Raw genomic sequence first — 17,950 nt, forward strand, 5'->3', positions numbered from 1 at the left:
AGTTATTCTAATCCATTTTTCATCTATTCATTTATAGAATATAGAGTTTCACCCCACTATGCATCTTTGTTGTTTAAACTTTATATCTGGTTTTCTTTTAGGTTGGTCTTCACTCACATGTTTAACCTTGAAGACTTCAAAATACATTTGGATCTACTACTTTTCTGGAAAACTCCAATACCAAGCAATAAATTACCCACTGTACTCTCATTATAGTATAGAAACTTTTCAGTTCTCCAAATCTAAATAAGATTGTCTCCCCTTTTCCCATGAAGCCACATTGTTGTTTATTCACTTTAGTAGTGAGTGTTACTGTGCCGGCTGCTTTTGTTTTGGAAGATGGAGACTTCAACCAAATGGACCCACATAATGGAGCAAATCATAGTTCTTTCAATGTGTCATTTCCCCCAAGCTTTGAACTCTCAGCAGGCTCCCACTCAGGTGATAATGTTATCATAGCCAAAGAGGGAGCTAGTGTTTCAATCGAGTGTCTTCTCACAGTCAACCACTATGAAGATATCCATTGGTACAACTCAAAAGGACAGCATCTGGATGACAGAGGCAGAGGTAACTATGCCAGGGTATAATTAATCAAGGTTACTCATTTCCTGTTACTTCTTTCTTCTTGGTTTTATAGCATATTCAACAAGAAATCTCAAAGGTAAGGTGAATAGTTAAGACTTTTGAAAGGCCTGGAATATTATACCTATCAGAAAAAACAAATTAATTATAATAACCAGAAGAAGAAAAAAATAAGGAATAGTTATAAATTTAAAAAGTATTCATATAATGACTATGAGCTCATTTCTTGCCTCTTGGTGAGTTGATTCCTTTTTTTGTTGAAGGTCAGCTTCATCAGGGCTGCTGCATACAGCTGTGCAGGCTATGCACTGCACAGGTCCAGGGAGACCATTCTAGACTGTAGTGTGATAGTACAGTTTGGTGGCCCTGTGTGAATATAGCAAGAAGGATTTTAACTGGACTTAAGTGAATTTGTCATAAATTTTTTTTAAAACTTTGCTCAGAAATGAGCTACTAAAAATGTTAGAGGAAATCCAAGGTTGTTGGTTTTGAATGTTGATACATATGTGCATAAAACTTTAAGTGCCTCTGATAATTACAAGGGCATTGAGGAGGAGCTCTGTACACCCTTCTAGTTCATTTTTTTCTATTCTATACACTTAATTTACTTGAAAACAGGAGAATTTCTCTTATAATTTTTGTATCTCCATCTTAAAAATCACACAAATAATGTGACAAAGCTCTACCTTTTGACAGGTTTTTATTTGATTTTGCTGTCTGTAGACCTGTAAACACATCTTAATGAGAATACTGTTTACTGAACTAGTGTTCTGTTAGGAAGATGTTTTTGAGGACCACATGGGTTAAAGCACCTCAAAAAGAAATCACCATGAAAAATCATTGGGATAAAGGTTAAATCCAGGATCCTCAGAAGGCACACTTTTGGAAAAGCCCCCTTATCTTTCTTGCTAGAAAGATGGTCTAATCCCTTGGACTATAAAGGATATTTGGTTATTCACATTAGAGTAGAAAACAGAAGTAGACAGTGATGTTTCCTTCTAAAGTATATGCTAAACATTTTAACTATCTACAAACTGAGTAACTGGCCACTAAGGAATTGAAGTGTTTGAATTATTAGGAAGAAGAGTGTATTTTTAACTAGCTTCTTAAGAATATAGGCCTGTTAATCAGAATCTCTAGGGTGGTGCCCAGAATGTGTATATTGAACATGACTCGGGGTTCCACATTTGTACTCACTGGCCTAGACTCACCTCTTTTGGTCTGTTGGATCCTGACCAAACGCATCTGAGATTTGCATTATTCAATTAATGTAATTAGTACTGACTGACGGCATAAACAAAGCTTAGGTTAAGTTGAGACCAGCCAATTGAAATGCAGTTTTATTTTCCTATTTTGCCTTTACTTTAAAAACCATTAAACTAACATCTATCATTGATACTTTCAACAACAGCTCTAGAAAATTGTATTAAATTTTATGACTCTCAAGTGAGAGGAGTTTAAAGAGCATGCCAGTCTAGTATAAGGTTCATAAATCTTGAGCTATTATCAGCAAATGAGCTGGAGAGTTTAGATTGTGGTCAAAGCACAGTAGTTGACTATTGGAGTCTATGTAGTTCATCAGACCTTGGATTCCTGGGATAGCCTTTTCATAGCCCAAGTTTATAAGACAAAAGCTTGAGGAATAATGACTGTATTTATAGCTACATACTTTCCTCCTCTTTTTACATTGGTGAAGTGATGGCTCTTAAATATAACTGTAGAATTTAGATAAATTTTGATGGTAAAAAACATGGGCACAATCCAAAGTGCTTATTAATTGATGTGCCTCTAAAATAATCCAGAACCATAGAATCTCGGGGATTAAAGAGATCGTGAAGATTAGGATTCGGTTGAGGCTTAAGCAGTCATCCAGCCTCCTCTGGGACACCATCTGTAGTCATTGGGACTCACACCTACACTCCAGGTTAGCCCATTGATCTCATCTTTGAATGACTGTCGCAATTAAAGTACACAGAGTACACTGAGAATTTACTGCAAATGTGAGAATTGTGCAGGCTGAGCAAAGGACATTGAATCAAGGTGGGTGGTCAGTGTGCTTTGCTTTTCTGTATATGTGTTTGCTAAATGAAGACACCTTCATATATGGAAGAGAAGTGACATGTTTTAGGTGAAAAACAGAAGCTCAGGCATCTTAAAGGCAACTTTATTATTGCAAACTGCTCATTTACCCTGACTTATGAGACATATCTTTTGGCTTGTGCTTCAGTTACTCTTGCCAGAAAGTCAAGATATAATTAACACATCTTTTCTAACAAAAACAAATGCACATGTGGAAGGCATGCCACATTAGCCAGTTAGTAATTCAACAAATTCATTAAATTGTCTATTGTTATATAAGCTTGTTATCGAAAATAAGCACAGTTAAGTAAAAAGAAGAAAATCAAAATTATTCATAGCCCATCATCCAGAAATGACCATTGTTTTGTATTTCTGAGGCATATTCTTATAGTATATGAAAATGTATAGGTAGAAATTGTGATGTAGATATACATACAGGCACACCTTATTTCATTGTACTTTGCTTTATTGTGCTTCACATATGTTGCTTTTTTTTTTTACAAATTAAAGGTAAGACCACCAGCAAAATAATAAGATTTTTTTTTATCCCAATTCTCACTTTATTTAGGTGGTCTGGAACGGAACTTGCAATATCTCCAAGGTTTACCTGCATACATAGAAACATTTTTTTTAAGATTAATCATTAAGTATTATATAGACCTGTCTCCCTGAAAGGCTTATGATGTTTAGCAGTGAAAAGGTAGCTATGATAATCTTCACTGTCTGGAAGGAAGACCTTGATTCCCTTTTAAGTTCTAGACTATTTAAATTCTGACCCCGGATGTAACAGTCTGCCCTTTCTTATTGATTTGAACAAATAGCAGAACCTAATAGATGAGTTAAAATATTCTCATGAAGAAAAGGAATATTGATAATCCAGTTGGCATATTTAGTGGTAATATTCTTTATGCTGTAATGTTTTTATTTCTGTTGGGTTATCAGGTGGAAAATGGTTGGTTTCTCATAACTTCCTGAATATCACCAACGTAGCCTTTGATGACCGTGGGCTCTATACATGTTTCGTCACGTCTCCAATTCGTGCCTCCTACTCTGTCACCCTGCGCGTTATCTTCACCTCGGGAGACATGAGTGTCTACTACATGATTGTTTGTCTGATTGCCTTTACAATCACTCTCATCTTGAATGTCACACGGCTCTGCATGATGAGCAGCCATCTTCGTAAGACCGAAAAGGCTATTAATGAATTCTTCAGAACCGAAGGGGCCGAGAAACTTCAGAAGGCCTTTGAGATTGCAAAACGCATCCCCATCATCACCTCGGCTAAAACTCTGGAGCTTGCCAAAGTCACACAGTTTAAGACCATGGAGTTTGCTCGTTACATAGAAGAACTGGCACGAAGCGTCCCTCTTCCACCCCTTATTCTAAACTGCAGGGCATTTGTTGAAGAGATGTTTGAGGCTGTGCGAATGGATGACCCTGATGACTTGGGAGAAAGAATTAAAGAGAGACCTGCCTTGAACGCTCAAGGTGCCATCTATGTCATTAACCCAGAGATGGGACGGAGTAATTCACCAGGAGGAGATTCAGATGATGGTTCTCTGAATGAACCAGGCCAGGAAATAGCAGTTCAGGTTTCTGTTCACCTTCAGTCAGAAACCAAAAGTATTGGTACAGATTCTCAAGACAGCAGTCATTTCAACCCACCTGACGATATGGGATCTGCAGAGGCCAACTCTAACTACAAAGATGGGCCATATGAAAACCAGCTGTGAGCTCCCAGTACCTACAAAAACTGCTCTTGGAATAGGGAACCTGTTTCATGCAGGACATAACATTTTACCAAGAGATGACTGGGGTTTTCCCCTTGTTCAAATTAAGCACATCAGAACATACAGTGTTGCCAAAATCTTTGTAAAAATGCAGCATTTTTCCTATCTGATACTTCTCAGTCATTTTCCTCAATCTTGAGTAGCTGATAGACATTCCTATTTAAAGGAACCTGAGAGGTAAAAGTGATGGGGAAAGTACCACCCTAAGAGTTCCATGGCTTCTCTTCTGGTCACAGTTCTCCCAGTGGTTAGGGCTGACGTATATCTTGAGGCCTCAGTTTTCCTACCAATAAGATGAGGGATTTTCATTAACTAATGTGTTTCTAGCATTATCACTTTAATCCACTGAAATCTTTAGCACATCTCTAAATAAGCCTGTCTCTGGACTTTTAGTCCCTTTTTGTGGAAAGGACCAAGTTGAGACTTTATTCTGTAGTTTAGATTTCTACACCAGTGCCATAGTGCATAAAAGGTATGGGTGTTTTTTGGACATTTTGCCTTGTGGAGTATGCAATTGCATGTGCTAGGTTGAATCTTTTCAGTGTAGCTCAGGTCTGTATTGTTACACAGATATCAGGGAGCTAACTGCTCCTTAGTAAACTACTTTCCATGAGTAAATTGGTCCTTTGGGGGGCTATATCACATCTTTTTAACTTACTGAGGTGTCATTGAGCTGGCAGTGATTTCTCAAAAGTGAGCGATTTGTTTCTAAGGAATACCGTCTTCAGTGCTTTTAGAATAAGAAACAGTGTCAAATCATCTGTCTCTGGTAAATCATGGATTTTGACACTTCTGTTAAGAGAATTTCTCAGGCTTTCCCTTTTTAAAAGTACTGGACTCGACAAGAGGGTTCTGTGTTTGGGATCCCATTCCCAGGGGAAACCCAGAGCTGGACTCCTCTTCAGATCTCTGTCAACCTTCCTGCCCTCTGTGGTCTTAAATATGGTGCTAACAGTCGCATGCCTGCCTCCTTATCTTGTTTGTTTTGTTTATATTTTATTGTTGTTGAGGTTTTTATTTTTGTATACTTCAGATAAAGAATTGAGCTAGGGCTGCTTTTGTGGCCTCTCTGGGTTGTACTAACCTGAAATGAGATTAGATAATGGTGTGTGATGTATGTTACTATATTAAATATATTAAATACATATGCATATATTGATGTATATACACATATATACAAGTAATCAAGACATACAGAAGAATAAAAATTATGGGTGATGCCACCTGATTCAACTGTGTGTAATAAACACTTAAGACACTATTTCTTGTCTGGCTGAGATCTGATATAATGGATTGTACATACTCTTTAGAATAATTTACTTGCTATAGGAAGCTTCGTGTCACATAATTTTAAGAACTTGGCAGTGGAGCTCCATTTGGTACTTCACGTTTCTTCATTTGGCTTCTGATTATTGAAGCATTATTGAACTAGTGGGTCCTGAGGGAAATGTTCAGAGGTTTTATCTGGATTTTAATTTAAGGTATCAAATGGAGAAAGGTAGGAAATCCCAAGTGTGACCAGATAGAACTCATGCCTCCCTTTGTCCGGGCTTATCGGAAATAATACCTCTGCTCTGGAGGGCACGAATGAATCCATGCACAGTTATATCAGATGGCTTTAGGGATGAATATGATAATACAGCCTCTTCTGTCTCTCTGACTGTTTCCATGGAAACCTTCAGAGCCAAACAAAGGCTACCAGTCATTTAGCCAAAGCTTGCCTTGGCTCATCGACTTGTATTTCTTTAAGGAGATTGCTTCCATACATTTGGCTATGAGAATAGGGGCTCTGGAACATACCCTAGATTATAGAGCACTTTTCCCTTCCCAGAATGTTTCTCTTGAAAAATTAAAACTTTTCAAAATCCCTTGTTTGAGATCTGTCCCCTGAACATTTCTCATATCTTCAGATAGTACCCCAATTCTGTCCCAAAGTAGCATCTCTGGGGGCATTTCTTAGAATGTAGCTTGTCACATTAAAGAGAATGAATTTACCCCTGATGTTCCCATAATGGACATGGTATTTGGAGCCCTAAGGTAGATATTTAATGATCGAGGCCATGGAAAACAGGGCTTCGTAAAAATACAGAAAATATTGAAAAAAACTATAAGTCTAGACAATACTATAAAATAATTAAGTCCAGCTATTCCAGTGTATCCTGGATATTATTTTAGAAGCATAATGATGACTTAAGTTGGTGGCCAAAGTAACTAGTTTACTTTGAATATTCCAGGTGTCATTGATAAGAAATTAAATTAGGTCAAAATTTAATCAGAGTTGATATTTTTAAAGCTAGTTTTCAAGAGGAAGGAAATCACACTAATATTTTCTGTATCTAATGAAAAGACTCCACATATAATTAATAGTCTCATGTTATCTTATAAAATCTTTAACCTTTTGAACTTAAACTATACTCTAAAAGTCTTTTTATAATAACTGGTGTAATTATCCTTTTGCCTCATTGGATTTTATAGTTGGTGAAAATGCCTATACTCAATAAAATGTATTTGAAATATTAATCTCATTTATAAATTTTGTCTTATATATAATGAACTTTATTGTCTTTATGAAATAGTGGCTTTGTGAAATAAATTCTCTAAAAATAGACATGTAAGCATTTTTATAGATTTTTTTACCAGCTGAAACCAGACAGGCATCTTTTGAGCTGATAAGCTGTGTCTGTCATGATAGGTTAATTCTTAAGTCAGGCCCAGGGAGCAACTGTATTTCCTACCAACTGCCTTGATATAAACATCTTGGGAGTTGCTGACCTGGAATGGTTGTGAGAAGGCCCCTGGCTTCTTGGCTTCACTTATCATGTATTTTAAAGTCAAAGCACACTGCTTTCCCTTCAGTCCTCCAACCTCCGTGAAGCCCTTGGTATAGTGCTCTCCACGCCCTGCATATAGATCAGACTTTGTCTCCTGTGTCCCAGCGTGGCATGGGAGCACGGCATGCCCGTTTTCCAGAGTCCAGCCAGCCTTGTCTCCACACACCAGCAGTTACAACACAAGTGTATTATATTTCCCAAATCACCAGTAAGAGAACACAATCTCTTCTCATCTAGGCCAGTAAGGTTGAAAATGCTCAGCCTTATGCATAAACTTGTCGATTCTCAACACAGTCCATAAAAGTAAATGAGTATTATTTGGTAATAGAGGCCTGGTGCACAAATTTATGCATGGGTGGGGTCCCTCGGCCTGGCTGGTCACCCCCCCCTCCCCCACCCTGATTGGGGCCAATCTCGGGGCCAGCCGGCCCAGGGGAGGGACTGCAGGAGGTTGGCCAGCTGGCTGAGGGGAGGGACCATGGGAGGTTGGCTGGCCACAGAAGGTTGGCTGTGGAAGCGCACTAACCACCAGGAGGCAGCTTCTGTGTTGAGCATCTGCCCCCTGGTGGTCAGTGCGCATAATAGCAACCGGTCAGTCAGTTGTAATAGTCACTTAGGCTTTTATATATATAGATGGTTCAGATGATGTTTAAATGGTCACCATTTCAGTGAATACATTATAATTTTGTCCTTTTTTACAGAAAAAGTCATTCTTGAGTGTAAAATATTAAATATTTAATGTATTATATTTTATTTGTCTGAAATCTTCTGTAGCTTATATATTCATTTTTATGTGTCTTGGAATTTGATGCTAATGATTTTAATTTAAGCAGGAGTAAGTTTGGATTCAAGTTGGATGCCACCGTGGCTACCCATTGTAATTTTACAAATATTTGCTAAGCATTTATGTTTTCGGTACTTTGATTCATACTTACATGGGTGTCCTGCCCACAGTTACCATGAGGACAGTTAGCAGACCATCCTCGCTGGGCCCAAATGCAGCAGTTTCCCATTCTGAAGTAAGGCATTCCTGGCAAAGGCCAGAGCTTGAGCACAGACCTACATAGGACTGGTTCATAAAGTTTGTGATGAGATTTGGCAGTTGAAAGGGGTAGCTCTGTTAGAAGCAAGCAACTGCAGCCCAATTAGGAGTGAAGGATGAGAATTGAAAAGCACAGGATCTCAGAAGACAAGCAAAGGAAATAGAGGTGTGACTCATTCCTTAAATGCCACAGACTCCTTGGAATGAAAACCCAACCCATATCTCCCTGTGGTAAAAGTTCACTGCTTTGGAGTTTTGATTTCACTAGCCAATACAGGACTTGGCCTCTGGACTTTAGTAAAATGGGGTTGATAACACCTACCTCACAAATTAATTTGAAGATTAAATATAGCAACAAAACAGGGTGCTAGCTGTACCATGCCACACAGTGTAGGAACAGTCATCACTGTCCGCTTTGCTACAGCCATGTCCAGCTGAAGACTGGTTGCATATGTACTCAACCCCAAATTCCTCCAGATCTCTCTCAGTCACAAGTGCATTTGACTGCGTGCTATAGAAACCCAATTGTAGTAGCTTACTCAAATAAGAGTTTTGTTTTTCTCCCAATAGTAAGTCCAGAGGAATGTAGAACAAGGCCAGTATAGGGGCCCAAGTCTCAGGACTCAGGCTCCTTCTAGATTCCTCTCCACCCTTAGTAACTGGCTTTCATCTGCATGGTCACAAGATGTCTTAAATTGGGTTCTTCCAAGTGTCCCTGAGAGAAGGATTAAAGTGCAAGTAGTTTATCTGGAAAGTGAGCCCAGGCAGTTAGGGGAGTGGGGAAGTGAGGCAGAAAAGAAGGAAGTCAATACGGGATGCCTTAAGGCGTGGGTTACTGCTGTGGGTAGCTGATGTTCATTCCTACCCAGGACCTCAGGGAGCTCTGCCGCCAGTGAATGTAGTTCATGCCTCATATCTGTCCCACCTGGAGGCCAAGAAGCTGGGGTGTTTATGTACCAATTCCCATTTTCATTGAGGGCTGCTCCCAGGGTCACTGACTGTGGCACTTCCAACCTGCTACATGCCCGCTAAGCATGATCCTGTAGCCTCCAAAACCCCTCAGGTCAGAGCCACAGGAGCTTTTGGTAGGAACCCCGTGGTGAATACAGGAACGGTGAGTATCAACAGGTTATGAGAAGAGCACCTGCAGCACCTGCTACACGGGTTAACTTCACCTCCAGCGTCATGTCTGTGTTCCAGGCAGGGAGAAGGGTAGAAGGTCAAAGGACAAAAGACATATAACCGTTGAGTCTGTACCTTTTTATCAAGAAGGCAATAGCTTTCCTGAAGCCTCACCAGACTCCTGCTGCTCAGCTGCCAGAACTGGGTTGCATGGTTACCTGCTGCAGCTGTAAGAAAGCCTGGAGAGATGAGTGTGTGTAGTGGATAAAATTGCAAACCATTGTCCTCGAAGATACTTGCATGAACAAAGCGAGAATCAGAAGCAATAAATCTTCAAGCCGTCATTATATTGTCTCCAATACATGTGGCTCAAACAGCAGACACAAGTTATGGGGTTCTGCTCGGCCATAATTGGCTTACCTTAGTCTTTGTATTCATTAACATTTACTGTCACCTGCCAAGAACACACACTGACAAAGTTCTTAGAGGAGAACAAGGTTGGCCTGTTGGAGAAAGAGAAGAAATAGGCCTATGTGGCTGGTGTCTATGGGGAAAAGGGGGGACACCTGTAATACTTTCAGTAATAAAGATAAATTCAAAATAAAAAAGAGCCTGGCTGGTGTGGCTCAGTGGTTGAGTGTGGACCTATAAACCAGGGGTTCACAGACCCGGGTTGTGGGTTTAATCCTCAGAATGAAGAGTGCAGGAGGCAGCGAATCGATGATTCTCTGCTATCACCGATGTTTCTATTTCTCTCTCCCTCTCCCTTCTTCTCTGAAATCAATACATTTCAAAAATATACATTTCACAGCTCTTTTTTTCTGGCCCCAGAATAGCATTTCTTAGGAGAAATCCTAGAAGTACCTAATTTGGAAGAGGAGATTTACATATTTAGGGAAGAAAGTTTGGTCATTCAAATAATACTATTTGTTTTCTCCTGAAGTCATCTACAGAAAGAAAAAAGAAAAAAACAGTTGTGCTAATTTCCTTTAAGGAATTAAACTCCTTCAGAGCCCCTTGATTTCCAGTCGTGTTCTTGAGTTTTCATGTTTTCTCTGGAACCTATTGGTTAGGAAATATATATGTAAATATACATATGTCCCTCCATCTGCCTAGAAGATCGGTAGCTGCTGCCAACGTGCTTATTCCTCATGACAGTTGGGAACACTCTGCTTTGCCTCCTGCTCAGCTGTGTGAAAGGGAGGACTTGAGGACCCTAAGTGATGATAAATTATCTTCAAGGGGCCTCTTTCCCATCGAAGAGCCTCTCTGAGAAACTGTTCCTAAGCCGAAGAGTTCATCAGGAGCAACTCCCTTTGTGAGATAGTCTCGCTGTGTGAATCTCATTGCTCTTTCAGAAACTTCAGACTAACAGTTGGACCATGCCAGAGGCTACTTTGCTTAAGCCCTTTAACCTTGAACACCTATTCAGTTTTTCAACAAATTTTTCAACTTGAGAGATTGCACACAAACTAGGGATACAACTATGAGCAAAATCAGGGGTGGTCCCTGCTCTCTGGGAACTTACAGCCCGTGGGAATACATAGCCTCTTCAAATAGTCACAGGTTGGGTGCATAGTTAAAAATACAGAAGTGTGCCAGAAAATGATTGTATGAGAGCCTGGAACAAAGGAGCCTGATCTAATCAGAGGTCAGAGAAGAATTCCATGAAGAAGTGGCTTTTGAAGCAACAGGCATTGCTTGGGGGCTTTTACGTTCCTATCCCTGAGCCAGAGATGATGGGTTTAAGTCTATAAGACCTGCTTAGAAGGAATTTATAGAGCAGTTAAAGAAGTAAGGTGTTCCTGCAGTAAGCTATTGAAAGAGACAGTGTATCATCATGTGCTAAATGGATCAGCACTAGAGGATCAACACAAACTTAAAGGTGGAAAGTGAGTGGTAGCAGATGGTGGACAACACTTTGTAGATGAGGTGAGGTTTCAGCTAGACACAGGAGGATGACTACATCATGAATGGGCAGCAAAAGGTGTTAATCTGATCATGGAACTCAAATCTTCAATGGTGTCCTGTTATCTAAGCAGGAAAAATTACCCACTTTCTTGGCCCTTCATGAAGTGCTCCCAAGTGTGTCCTCTGAAGATCCCTTCCACATCTTTGGAAATACATTCACATATTCTATCTTTTACATTGTTGTTACTCTTTCCTTACCAGTTTGTGAGCAACTTGAGAGATGACATTATATATAAGTCACCTGTCTTTGTAGTCCCTTATTCTTTAGGGTAACACTTTTCGTATCAAAGAGACCATGAATGTTTGTTTAGTTTAGTGGAATGGGAGGGCTGAAATTGTTGTGTGATGGCATATGACCATAACCACTGGTCAGTGGTGGGCCTAGGGATGAAGGTTGGCTGCCTCTTCTCCACCAGCACTTTTTTCCTTGATGACATCACCCACTTTCAAAGTTTTAAATATGATCTTCACACTGGTGACTCCCAAATGGATATCCACAGCTCTTAAATGCCCTCTTTCCAATTTGTGGATCCAACACCTCCCTGCATGGCATCTCCGCTTGGCCAGGCATCTCTAAAAAGCATCTCATAATTAATATGTCCAAAACAAGTTTTGATTCTTTGCCCTGATATCAAAAGGATACATCAATGTCTACCCCATCATCCCTTCTTAATAACTGGTACTACCATTTCTCATTTGCTCAAGCCAAAAACCTGCATCATCCTTGATTTATTTGCCTCACTTTCCATATGCAAAAGGTCAGCCAGTCCAAGTGTCTCATTTCAAAAAAATAACTCATCTCTACTCTCTACTTCCATTGGCACTGTCTTAGTCCAAGACAGCATCATCTCTTACCTGTTCTATTTAATAGGCCCCCTGAGCTTCTTGCTTCTCCTCTTGTCCCCAGGTCATCCTTTCTCCACACTGCAACTGGAATGAACTTTCAAAAGAATAAATCACATTATGTCATCCTCTACTTATATTCTACAGGACTTCCTGTCACTAGAAGACAATTCTAGAGAAAATCTATACTCCTCACGGCCTACAAGACCCGGCATGAACCAGCTCCTTCCTGTGTGTCTGAGCTCGTCACCCACCTCTCTTCACCTCATTCATGCCATCCAGCCACCCTGGACTTGCTTTTCCTCAAACACACCTCAAAACCTTTGGCTTTGTTCTTCCCCTTGCCTAGAATAACCTTCCTCCAAATGTTCCCTTCACTGGCTTTTTGTCATCCAGGTCTCCACTCACTTACCATCATTTTAGAGAGGCCTCCCTAACCACACACCAGTAGGTGCTCCCCGGATTGGGGCTAGAGTCAGGGTTAAATAACAACTCTCTAATAATAACTCTCTTTAATTTTATCATAGTGTTTGTCACTATTTGTCTTGGTCTGTTTGGGCTGCCATAACAGAATACCATAGATTGAGTAGATTAAACAATATAAATTTGTTTCTCATGGTTCTGGAGGCTGGGAAGTCTGGTGAGAACCTGCTTCCTTGTTCCCAGTTGGCTGTTTTCTCGCTGTATCCTTACATGGTAGGAAAGGGTCAGAAAGCTCTTTAATAAGGGCTCTCATCTTATTCATGAGGGATCCACCCTCATGACCTAAATACCTTCCAAAGGCCCACTCCTAGCACCATCACATTGGAGATTATGTTTCCACATGAATTTTGGGGGACACAAACATTTGGTCTGTAGCACTATTTGATATTATTATTTATTTATTTATATATTTATTTACTGGTTTGTTATCTATTTCCCCTATCTAGAACATCAGCCACATGAAAACAGGGACCTTATCTATCTTATTTCCTATTATACTCCCATCCACAAAAACAAAGTTTGGCACCAAGTTGGCAATCACTAAATATTTGTTGCATTGTTGATATAGATGGATGGGTGAATGCTGATTAAGTGTATGAAGTTAAAGAAACCATTTAGCATCTTTGCCTCAATTTACCACCCTCCCGATGTAGATGGCAGGTAATACACTACTTGTCTCTTTTGGAACACAAAGAAGGCAGTTAAGATAAATGGGAAGGCCAAAGGCTTTACCACTTATTGTGAGAAAAATATTGGAGTGTACGGGCAAGGAGCCATTTGAAAGTGGCAATGACAGGCTAATGGAGAAAGAAAGTAATTTGTTTTATTACCCGTGAACCTCCTGGGGACTGAGGGGGGGGGGGGGATGAAATGTACCCATTTGAAACGTAAAATTTCATAAATCCAGATTACATTAATTCAAAGTAGAATAACACTTTGTTTATCGGGCATCGATAGATATTTTGCTAAGTGTGTGTGTGTGTGTGTGTGTGTGTGTGTGTGTGTGTGTGTGTGTGTATTTAATGCTCCCATTGTAAGAAGATTTTTTAAGTTTGACCATTGTAATGGAAATTGATTCCAAATGAATTTCAGTGCCTCATCCTCTGGCAGCACACTGAAGAGCCTTTTGTCAATAACTCGAGGACATCGTTATAGGCTTATTATATTTGGGTATAAAATCGTGATAAACTCTGAAATCACAGATGTGTAGAACCATTATGTTTGCTCTTATGTGTATTGCATAGGCTCTTCTCTCTTCTCTCATTTATTTAGTCAACAAGTAGGGCACCTGACACCTGCAGGCTGGCTACTGAGGACAAACAAGAAGAATGCGGTCCCTGCCCTCTTGGAGCCCATGATGTGCTGGGGAAGACTACAGTGATCAAGTAAGTGAAGTGTGGCCAGAACCTCCAAGGCCTACCCTAGGGCTCAGGAGAGGCCTCCCCATAGAAATGGCCTTTAAGCTGATTCCTGCGAAGACGTTGCTCAGGGCAAGAATGTTCCAGGCAGATGGAAAAGCATGTGCAAGTGGCTGTGAGAGCCAGGGTGCATTTGAGCAGACAGCATGGCTCCTACGATGCGACAGAGCCATTGGGGCCAGATTGCAGGCCCCTCCTCCCGCAGGCCCAGGCTAGGAATCCGAGTCTTCATTCTGCAGACAAATTAAATGTTTTTAACAAAGGGAGCAAGCAGCATTACACTTCAAAATATGTGTTAGAAGAAAATGGAATAACCCCTAAATCTGGTGCTTTCATAGATGTTGGTCTAGAGACAAAGGTAAAGTAACTGGTACCATAGTAATCCTCCACCCACAAATTAGGGAATTGACAGGTGGTGCTCAGGGGCCCAGGGATAGCGCAAACACCCAGAAGTGGATATTCAGGTTTGGGAAGTGCTGGTTTCAGAAAGGAACCTCATTATCGGAGGCCTGTTACAGAATTGTCCATGTAAGAGACCAGTTTAATTCAGCTCAACATTGTCTGAAGCACGCTATATACCCGAGGCCTAAAGAAGTGTGTTAGGGTGGATGAACATGCTCTGGAAACAGATGCCTGAGTTCCAGACCTGCCTCAGTCACTACCTGTATGCAGGCCTTGAGCAAGCATCTTCCCCCATGGACTTCAGTTTCCTCTCCTTCAGAATAAGATGATACCCAAGGCCCTCTCCTATCTGGAATGCTGAGATGCACAGGCAGGAGGCTCTAAGGGGGTGGGGGGTGGGGGGGGTGTCTCCACCACCTACTCACCAACTGCCCTTGGGGCAGGTTACTTAACTTCTTTGAACATCAGTTTACCTATTTGTGAAAGCTCTACTCATCAGGTGATTGTGAGAGCTAAAACATCTGGTACAGAGAAAGAACGATCACTCTAATTGAATAGCTTACTAGCTGATGGATCACATATTAATCCACTAAAGCAGGAGCATGAATTTGAAAATGAATGTTTCCTTTAGGAAAAAAAGAGGCCCCTTATGAATTAAGGAGTCATGCCACATATTATATTTTTCTGTCTCTTTTTGAGACTTGGTAACATTTGGGGAAGCATCTTGTATCATCCATCTGTCCAACATTTGTGCTTTGGAATATCTTTCCTCTAAGAGCTTGGCCAAACTCTGTTTTAAATGTGTTCAGTTCTGCTCAACTGTTGTGGCTCAGTGGTTGAGCATTGACCTATGAACCAGGAGGTCACGGTTCGATTCCCAGTCAGGGCACATGCCTGGGTTATGGGCTTGATCCCCAGTCAGGGGTGTGTGGAGGCAGCCGATCATTGATTCTCTCTCATCATTGATGTTTCTATCTCTCTCTCTCGCTTTCCCTTCCTCTCTGATATCAATAAAAATATTTTTTTTTAAATTAATGTGTTCAGTTCTGCTATCCCTGGCCTATCTGCTCAGAGCATGTTATTAACCTGAACTTGCATGGATCCATATAAATTCTGCTAAAAGTCGATGTTTTCTTGTTTTTAATATTTTTTAAAATTTTTATTGAGCCAATATTTTAAGAGGAATAGCCAATGAAACAGAAACAGAGAAGTCCTTTTCAGGTGGTAAAGGAAAACCTACAAAGATTTATGATTCAATATTAGAAATTTTCTGTGGCTAGATCTCCAAGAAGTGTTGATATTTTCAACAACAAAAATCAATCCACAGTTAGTAGGTGTTAGTCTGAGCACTTGTAGAAAAGGAAAGGCCAATTTAAACAAAGTAGTGTTGGTTTTGATCTTAGCAGGCCATAAGAATGTGATTTGAAGGAAGGAACCCTGAGCTGGAGATCCTTTGGGTTCCATTTACTCTTTCATTCATTCCGCAAATGTTTATTGAGTATCCAGCAGGGTTCCAGGTTACAGAGGATGCAGTGTGAGTCAAGCAGATATGGCACCTGCAATTAAATAGTCATGTGACCATGGACAAGCCTCTTGCCATTCTTGGACTTTGCCTTCCACATCCTTAACGTAAGCTAGCTGAGCTGCATTATCTGTCAGGGTCCTCCTCGATGTATTATTCTGTGCCTCCTCGCTGCGTTCTTGGTGGTGATCACAATGTCGTGCGGCACTGATTGATGTGCCTGGCACCTGGGGTACCACAGAACCCTTCCCAGGCGTACTGCCAAGTTCTGACCAATGGGTACTGGATTGACTTCTTTAGGCCGCCAAAACAAATTCCCGCAAATGTGATGGTTTAAGACAGCAGGACTGTATTCTCTCACAGTTCTGGAGCTGTATGTCTGAAATCAAGGTGTCAGCAGGGCCGTGTTCTCTCTGAAGGCTGTATGGAGGGATTCTTCCAGGCTGTTTCCAAATCCTTGCTGCTGCTGGGCTTGTGGCTGCATCACTCCAGTCTCTGACTTCGTGGTCACATGGCATTCTCTCTGAGGGTCTGTCCACAACTCTGTTTTCTCTTCGTACACAGACAGCTGTCACTGGAGTAGGGCCCACCCCAATCCAGTATGACTCATCTGTAACTTTGCTGTTCTACTTGCAAAGACCCCTTGCAAATAAGGTCACATTCTGAGGTTCCAGGTGGACATGAAGTTTGGCGGGGGGTACACAATCCAACCCAGCACAGATGTCATTTTCTTTTGCTTCTACCAAGGATGTGGACTGTTACAGCAGTGTCTACACTGAGCTGGAGAGGTCAAGCATCCTGGTGCAGAGAGGGGTCCTCTGGGAGGAAGAGCAGGGAGTCATTTCATCCCTTCTAACTGAGCCCCCAAAATTCAAGCACTGAAGAGGGTGTCCACATGCAGGAAGCTCGCTGGCCAGGCTTTGCAGGGCTGGGGTCAAGGGCTCTCGCTCTGTGGGCAATTCCAGGGCGGAACCTCTGCTCCCCCATCTCACTGTTTGTGCGTCTTTGGGACATTTGTTTATTTCTGAGAGCTCAGGTTCCTTTGTCTATAAATTGGGAATAATAATGGAACCTCCTAATGGGATTGTAGCAAAACGGAAATGTTGTGAGGAACATTACTCATGCACAACACTAAGCATAGTGCCAGGAGCATGAAAATGTGCTTAATAAATGTTTGTTGCTATTAAAATATCTACTCGTTTTCTCTGTGCTGGAATATCTTTCCCAACAACAAGAGAAACATGTTATTTCTCTCATATTAAAACAAAACAATAAAAAAAACTCTCTCGACCCTATTCTCAACACACTCCCCTTTACAGCAAAATTTTGCAAAAGACTGGTCTGTCCTCTGTGTCTCCTATTTCTTTTCTCCCACCGTACAAACAGGCTTTGCCCCTCCCCATCCCTGCTCTACATTGTCTCCGTCATTGTGGCCCCCCATGACCTCGATGCTCCTGAATCCAGCAGTTAATTCTCAGTCCTCATCTTACTTGGCCAGTCAGCATCTTGTGACAGTTGACCATTTCCTCCTTCCTGAAACATTTTTTCACTTGGGTTCCTGGGACATCACTGGATCTTGGTTCTCTTCCTACTTCCTACATTGGAGTGCCCCTCAGGTTCCCTCCAACATCTCTGTTGTATCCACACTCCCTCCCTAAGCGATCTCATTCAGCCGATGGCTTTAAACACCGTCGGTCACTGATGGCTCACACACTTAGGTGTCCAGCCTAGACATTTCCCCTAAGCCTAGTGAGCATCTGCATTTGGATCTCAAATAGGCATCTCAAACGTAACATGTCCAAAATAAACCCCTGGTTCCCCTCCCACCATCTTCCCTGTCACAGGAAATGGGGGCCACATCCTTC

General features: G+C 41.2%; 1 protein-coding gene across 3 annotated transcripts in view; it reads left to right on the plus strand.

The window, feature by feature from the left end:
* The window catches only part of MFAP3 (microfibril associated protein 3), a 17,818-nt gene extending 10,847 nt beyond the window's left edge, over positions 1-6,971 (plus strand). For all 3 annotated transcript variants that reach the window (XM_059698991.1, XM_059698993.1, XM_059698992.1), the window contains exons 2-3: positions 102-567; positions 3,604-6,971. In XM_059698991.1, coding sequence (XP_059554974.1) covers positions 270-567; positions 3,604-4,394 — 1,089 coding nt within the window. In that variant the 5' untranslated portion in view covers positions 102-269 and the 3' untranslated portion in view covers positions 4,395-6,971. The remainder of the gene's footprint in view (positions 1-101; positions 568-3,603) is intronic.
* The last annotated feature ends 10,979 nt before the right edge of the window (positions 6,972-17,950 follow it).

The sequence above is a fragment of the Myotis daubentonii genome, chromosome 5 (assembly GCF_963259705.1).
Source record: "Myotis daubentonii chromosome 5, mMyoDau2.1, whole genome shotgun sequence".
In the NCBI taxonomy this organism is placed as follows: domain Eukaryota; kingdom Metazoa; phylum Chordata; class Mammalia; order Chiroptera; family Vespertilionidae; genus Myotis; species Myotis daubentonii.